At 52.0% G+C, this 7,561-nt stretch overlaps 1 protein-coding gene across 1 annotated transcript; it reads right to left on the bottom strand.

Annotated features, from left to right (window-relative positions):
- Nucleotides 1-342: 342 nt before the first annotated feature.
- Nucleotides 343-7,550, bottom strand: PALD1 (phosphatase domain containing, paladin 1; the record flags this gene model as incomplete). The annotated part of the gene is made up of 11 exons (XM_008939040.1): nt 7,432-7,550; nt 6,836-6,938; nt 6,285-6,464; nt 6,047-6,211; nt 5,748-5,908; nt 5,509-5,584; nt 4,726-4,877; nt 4,549-4,645; nt 4,338-4,442; nt 671-766; nt 343-477 (listed from the first exon to the last, which is right to left on the bottom strand). Coding segments are annotated over exons 1-11 (1,377 nt in total), but the record flags the coding sequence as incomplete, so codon positions are not given.
- Between the last annotated feature and the right edge of the window lie 11 nt (nt 7,551-7,561).

Here is a 7,561-nt window from a genome sequence, read left to right as displayed (position 1 = left end):
CTCTCTTCAATCACCTTCCTGTCCTCCCTAGGCCTTAACATTTCTTCTAGGAAGATCTATTCCATGATCTTCCCAGGCACAGAGGCGAGGCTGACAGGTCAGTGGTTCCCAGGGTCTAAAAACAGTAGTGTGATTGCCTGACATCCAGTCACTAGGGACCTCCCCTGACTGCCAGGACTTTTCAAATACTATGGACAGTGGCTTGGCAGCTGCGACAGCCAACTCCTCCAGTACTCTGGGGTGCCTCTCATCGGGCCCCACGGACTCGTGCACGTTATCCCCCTTTCCCAGGGGATGACGAGGAACCGCCAGCCCCGTCTCTACTTCCAGCCGAGTACTCACCAGCACTCGTGTCCCCTTGGTGAGAAGGTCCCCGGTGACGGTGAGCTCCGAGGAGTTCATGTCGGCCTGCAGCCGGTAGAGCTCGGGGTGCCGGCACATCCACCTGCTGAAGCTGAGGGCAAAGCCCAGGGGGTACTGCCGGCGGGGGGCCGGGCAGGGGGTGGGACGCGCCGTCAGCCTGGGCTCGCACCCCCTGCCCAGGCCCCACCAAAAAAACCCTGCATTTCCTTGGGAAACTCACGGGTGGAGACCTCTTCCCTCCCACCACCTGGGGAAGCCAAACAAAAAAGAGCAAAAGAGAATATTTTGGGTTGAGTGGTTGTTTTACCTGCTCGTGAAGGTAGTAGTTGAAAGAAATCAAGTAGAAATAGCGTTCAAGGCTCTGCAAAGTCCTCTGGAGGAAATACTCTTTGGTGCTGCTCCCCTGCAAGGCAAAGACAGGTGACATTCGTGATGCTTAACACTGATTTGCAGCTCACTTAGAGGAGAGACAAGTGAGTAGCTAACAGACCCGAGTTTGTTTTTGTTTTTTTTTTATTTATGAATCACTTTTTTGGGGGGGAAGAGAAGCAGAAATGTCATTTAGGCCCCTCAGAAGGCTTTTTGCATATTCACGCTAAGATCAAGTTTGGAAAGAAACCACTTCCAAATGAGAGGAGGGAGGGAAAAATCTACAAAATCCCATCCGGAATATAGGGGGGGTTTATGCCTTTTTTTTTTTTTCAAACAAAACATTTCAAGTTCTCCATATTAAATGATGCTTAAAGACATAAATTTGCCTTTCAGCTCAAACAAAACCTTCCCTTTAGCCCAAGGACACACCGGGAGTGGTTCCAACCAGACCCAAAGGGTGTTTCTGTCCCAGGGAGATACACTGTCCAGATGCTACCAGGAGACACAAACCCAAGGGGAGGGGTTTGGTTAACGCCAGGTCCAGCCCCACCTCCATGGCCTTTGGCCAAGATGTTTGGGTGGCAGCATCCCTGGGGAAAGAGGTCCCCATGCCAGTGATGCCATGGGTAGGGATGTGAGGAGCCTGCCAGAGATATCATCTCCCAGCTCCGTGCTTTGTGCAACACCAGAAACGGGCAGAGACCTCTCAGGGACACACATCTGCCTCTAAAGCCCAGCAGGACCTCCAGGACCTGCTCCAGAGTCAGTACCCTATGGAGAGTGGCATAATGATGGGTGATGCCAGACCAACTCAAATAAGACCAAGATGACCTTATTCAATAGAGACTCAAGCCACACTTACTGTAATATCCTCCACTCCCAGTGTCTCCTTTTCCCTTCATCCCCAAAAGCATTATTTAGGCCAGAGAGAAGGAAGAAATTTTTTACACTGAGGGTGGTGAGACCCTGGCCCAGGTTGCCCAGAGAGGTGGTTGAAGCCCCATCCCTGGAACCATTTCAGGAGATACTGGACAGGGCTCTGAGCAACCTGCTCTAGTTGAAGCTGTCCCTGCTCACTGCAAGGGTGTTGGGACTAGATGGCCTTGAAAGATCCCTTCCAACCCAAAACATTCTGTGATTCTACAATCATGATACCATATAGATGGCTTCAAGCATGCTCTCCTCCTCATCATCATCCTCACCATTACCTAAACAAGGTTTGTGTCCCAGCACCGCTGCTTCCTCCCAGAGACATGAGCTCAGGATTCCCATAATTCAGAAACCACCCCAACGCTGCCTTGGGGCAGGGTTTGTACATCCAAGCATCCCCTCCACCCAGCACAGGGTCTGTGAGCATCCCCAGAGAGCCAGTTGGGACCTCAGAATACGATGGAAAATCCTTTATGAGGGGGCTGTATATGTATGGGGGTCAGCAGGGTTTGCTCATCTGTGACTGACTCATGAATATTTACTTGTTCTCCACGAGAGAAGTCTTGCCCACTGTCATTTATCAAGAGGCAGAGCAGTGTGGGATTTGCTCTGGGAACTCAAAACAAAGGCTGTGAAGATGGAGCCATGCCGGGGTTTGCTAGCAGAGGAGCACTCCATCCCCAAGCACTTGGGTTCCTGCAGGACAAACTGGCCCTGAGCTCTCACCCAGGGTAAATATCTAATTATTCCCCATAAATAAGCTTTTGATGAAAAGGGAGATGATCTGCTCACTCGCACTTGAGCCGTGGAGGGTGGGGTGCCACGGGGCTCCAGCTCAGCATCTCACACAGGATGCACCTACCTGGCACCACCATTGCTTGAGGACTTCAGTCTCCACTTCTAGCCCCCAACACAGGGCAGAAGCCAACAGTCCAGCATGAGATCACTCCCCAGTGCCTAGAAAAACCCTTCCTCTCTCCAAAATCATAGAATCATTAAGGGCTTGGAAAAGACCTCCAAGATCATCAAGTCCAACAATCAACCCAATGCCACCATGTCCTGAGCAGAACAATATCAAGTGGGTCAAAGCCCCCTGGTATCATCCACAGCCTCTCCAGCCCTACCAAGCCCAGGCTGCCTTTTTTGATGGCCAAGCATCAGCCCCTCACCCTTCCTTATTCTCCCCTTCTAACCCTCAGCACATTTTCCTGGACCTTCGCCATTGTTTAAACCTGCTCTTGCTCCATGCAGACATCAAATAAACACTCCCCATAGCTAATTTACAACAGTCCCCCAGCCATTTGTCATAGAGGATGACATTGAGCAGTCTTCCCCAGCAGGGAAAAGCCAGGAAAAGGCTTGGAAGCAGTGGGAAAAACCTCTGCCCCATGCCCAATCTTCCACCGCTATACAAGAGAGTACCATCGCACAAACAGCACCAAACATACATTGAGCAGTCTTCCCCAGCAGGGAAAAGCCAGGAAAAGGCTTGGAAGCAGTGGGAAAAACCTCTGCCCCATGCCCAGTCTCCCACTGCTATACAAGGGAGTACCTGCCATCGCACAAACAGTACCAAACATACCCAAATCCACCCTAAAAGGAGACAGGGGGTTAAAATTTGGGGTCAAATAACAAAAAGTGACAGTAAATGCTTTCTTTTCCCCAACACCGAATAATTTTTCTGGTGCTTTTCTGCTCCAGCTGATTTGCTTTGGCCATGCAGCACCTGGTTTTAGATAACCCTTTAGAATCGGCCTCAGCATTTCCACTCCAAATTTCAACATTTAAATGTGAAATGAATTTCCAAAGCAGCTGGGATTGGGACAGCATTTCCATGTGAGCACCCTCCCCCCACCCATCGCTGGGTGAGGAGCTACCCAGTTGGAAAAGGAGGGACCATGGCTTCCCAGTGTGGAAAACCACCTCAAGGGCTTCTAAAAACAAATGGAGGGGAAAAAAGATCTACAGATAGAAATGCTGAACATTGGGTGCCTATTTCACAGAATCACAGAAAGCTTTTGGTTGGAAGGGTCCTTTCAAGGCCATCTAGTCCAACCCCCTGCACTGAGCAGGGACATCTGCAACTAGAAGAGGTTGCTCAGAGCCCTGTCCAACCCCATCTGGAATGGTTTCAGGGATGGGGCTTCTACCACCTCTCTGGCTATCTGGGCCAGGGTCTCACCACTCTCAGCATCAAAAATTTCTTCCTTCTCTCTGGTCTAAATCTCCCTCTTTTAGTTTAAAAACATCACCCCTTGTCCTGTCACAACAGCCCCTCCTAAAAAGACTGTCCCCAGCTTCCTCAGCACCAGCTCCCAAAGACTTTTGCCAGCCAAGCTGGTATGGATTTTCCAGTTTCAGAGCTGACAAAACCAAAGCATGGGATATTATTTAGCCCCAAGGTCATCTCCCAGAAGCAGCAGCGAAGCCCAAAACATCCAACTACCCTCCAAGTCCCAGCCTGCTCAATGTTATTCAAGGATTGCAACAAAAAAAAAAGCAGCACATGAAAGCCCCACAACCTTCCAGGTGTCACGTCCCTGGGAAATCTCCAGCTCACAGGAAGCTTTGGATTTCCAGAATTTACATTCTTCTCTTTCCCATGCAAAAACAGCTCGATAAATGACCCTGCGCAGGTGGCTTGTGTCTGAGCTGTCCTCTCATCAACAGACCTGGATCTGATAGTCCTCCCCAATCCCTTCCAGCTTCTTCTTGTACTCGTAGATGGCTTCCTTCATGTCGTGCATCTCCGAGCAGGAGGCAATGGCACCATCCACCTTGCAAAGAGCAAGCAGAAAGCGGCTCAGCAAGCCCTGGATAGAGGGGGACAGACCTCAACGCCTCCCACCCACCCCAGCAGGGGGTTTGCCAGCATGCCCTTACCTCCTCGACTATCTGTTGGCCTTTGGGGACCATCTCGATGAAGGTCTGGATGACCCGAAGCCTGTCCCTGGGAGATGCTTTAGGCCGGTGAGGGAGGCTGGGGTGGGAGAAGAAGGAGATCAAACAGGCCCCAGGGGCACAGGCATCCCCCTCACCCCCAGGGGCTGCCCCACTTACTCAGGCTTCTGGGTGGCTCCTCGGTGGTGGTGGTGGAGGACAAGCGTGCCCATGGCCATGGCCAGATTGGTCCTGCCCACACCGGTCTGGCAACCGAAAAGCAGCGCCGGCGGGGGTCTGCCAGGGTCCCTCAGCAGCAGGCTGGGGCTCTCCTAGGAGAGAGAGAGGGACAGACAGATGAGGACCACAGGAACATCCAGGAGAGCCAGGTAGCTGGGGTGTAGATGATGGCTCTGCCCAATTGTGGAAGGCTGGGTGGAATCTCCTCTTTGCTCAGGGGATGATAGTGTGGATAGACCAGGACAGCACAATAAGCAGTTCACCCACTGCATCCTCCTGCCCTATGCCCTCTCCAGCCACCAGTGGATATTAGCCTGTCCATCCCACAGAGATATTCCTACCACCAGTCCCCAAGCTGCTGAGATCTCATCTCCTGGGCTAAAACAAAAAGAGATGCCCTGCCATCAAAAGCCTTTGCATTAAATCCAGATCACTTCTTGATCCTGACTTCCTGATCCTGAGCAACCTGCTCTAGTTGAAGCTGTCCCAGCTCAGGGCAGGGGGTTGGGCTAGATGACCTTGAAAGGTCCCTTCCAACCCAAACAAGTCTATGATTCTATGATTTCTCCCAAACCCACTTAGGGAAGAGCCACCTGCACAGGGATACTGGGAGGTGCTGAGGCACGGTCACCTCCAGCCAGGGGTAGGGACAAGGAGCTGGACAACACAGACTTCTTCAGCAGGGTCTACAACAATGGGAACGGGATGTAGTCATTGGCTTACCCTCAGGAAGCAGATGAAAGCATCAAACTGCTCCTCCAAAGGGGCTCCCTCAGAAGGCAGGGGCAGTCGATGGTACCTGCCAGGCACAGGGAGAGTCCTTGTTAGGAGGACAGGGCCACGGCAGAGCTCTTGTCCCCACTGTGGTGGAAGACACTTGGCTTAAGGGGGTATGAAGAGCCCAGCTTGGGAAAGCAAAGCCCCTGGCAACACGTGAGGAAGAGGAGGAGGAAGGGCAGCACCTGTAGGAGGGCAGGAGGAAGACAGGTCTGCGGTAGACCTCCTCTGTCACCTGGATGTCCTCCTCACACTGCACCCGCACAGTGTGGGGCTCGTCCCGCAAGCGCTCGATGTCATTGTAGACGTAGTAGACGTTCTCGCTCAGCTGTGCAAAGTCGTGAATCTAGCAGAGATGGGGACTCCTCATCAAAACTCATGGGGCGCCCACCACCTCCAACAACCCCCATGCTCATCTCTGAGCCAGGGCGATGCATGCACCCCATTGGCACCAGGGTGACGGCCCCCTGCGGTCACACCTCACCTCCTTGCGGATGGCCAGCTCCAGGCTCTCTGCCCGGGCACCCCGCTGCAGGCGCTGGAGGTTCTCATGCAGGTTCTCCTTGCCCCGGGGGGTGTAGGACACGAAGTCCCCCTCCAACCTCAGGAAGACCACAGGTTCCTCGCGGACGCAGAAGAAGACACACTCCTGCGAAGAGGGGCAGAAGCTGCCCAAAAGCTCTCCTGCCTTCCTCCATCCCAATTTCCACCCTTCCACCAACCTTGTGGCCTTCTCTTTGCAACTTCTGCAGCACAAGCTTGAAGCCATTGAGGCTGGGTTGCCCCATGCCAAACACGGCGTAACCTCCTCTGGCTTGTCGGAAATTGGGAGCGCCACAGCTGCCAGTAGTGTTCAAGACATCTAATTTGCCATATACATCCCTGACCATGAAATATTTCCCCTGCAAAACAAGATGGACAGAGAGAAGATGGGGAAGAAGTGGATTGGAGCAAGCTGCATAATTTAGTTAAGTTTAATTAACTGAATCATACCAAATTGACCCAAGTTATAATTGATTAACTGAAGTGTATAACTCATTAACATTAAGCCTGAATGCAGCTGGGAAGAAGTGTGTCTTTTTCTTGATGATCTTCAAAATTAGTCCCAAAAAAATCCTCAAGGTGCTCAAACTCCAGGCTGAAACAGGTTCAGCAAGGGGTGGCAGCAATGCTCTGAGCAACCTGCTCTAGTTGCAGATGTCCCTGCTCACTGTAGGGGGTTGGACTAGATGGACCCTTCCAACCCAAACCAGTCTGTGATTCCAATTCTCACCTGCACAAGGTAGTGTTCCAGCGTGGCCTCAGAAATGCGTCCCACTGTGTAGTTGGCCTTCAGCAGGTCATCGTGGATCTGAAACTCCTCCCTGCAGTTGTACCTGCAAAAGCCACAACGGGTGTATAAAAAAAACCAACAGGATAGGTCAACATAGGACTAGATGACCTTGAAAGGTCCCTTCCACCCCAAATCATTCTGTCATTCTATGAGAAGAAAGCTGGAGACAGTCTTTTTTAGCAGGGTCTGTTGTGACAGGAAAAGGGATAGGAGTTTTAAATGAAAAGAGTAGAGATTTAGAGTAGAGAGAAGCAAGACATTTTTTACACTGAGGGTGGTGAGACCCTGGCTCAGGTTGCTCAGAGAAGTGGTAGAAGCCCCAACCCTGGAACCATTTCATGTGAGGTTGGCTGGCGCTCTGAGAAACCCGCTCTAGTTGAAGCTGTCCCTGCTCAGTGCAGGGAGGTTGGACTAGATGGCCTTGAAAGGACCCTGCCAACCCAAACCAGGCTGTGATTTTTTTAAAAAGCAGTATTTCAGGAAGCGGGCGCAGAAAAACCGGCGTCTGGAGTTACAAGAAGCTGCCAAGGACTCACGTGATGACCACGGGCGCCACTTTGTTGGTGATGATGGACTTGGCCTTGCTGTTGTGGAGCCCCAGGGTCTGGAAGGAGTGGATGCTGAGGGAGCGCTGGTCCTCCATGCTGCCGGCGCCCGGCGCCCCGC

The sequence above is a fragment of the Merops nubicus genome, unplaced genomic scaffold, assembly GCF_000691845.1.
Source record: "Merops nubicus isolate BGI_N331 unplaced genomic scaffold, ASM69184v1 scaffold1354, whole genome shotgun sequence".
Lineage (NCBI taxonomy): Eukaryota > Metazoa > Chordata > Aves > Coraciiformes > Meropidae > Merops > Merops nubicus.
This window is presented reverse-complemented; position numbering and strand designations above follow the sequence as displayed.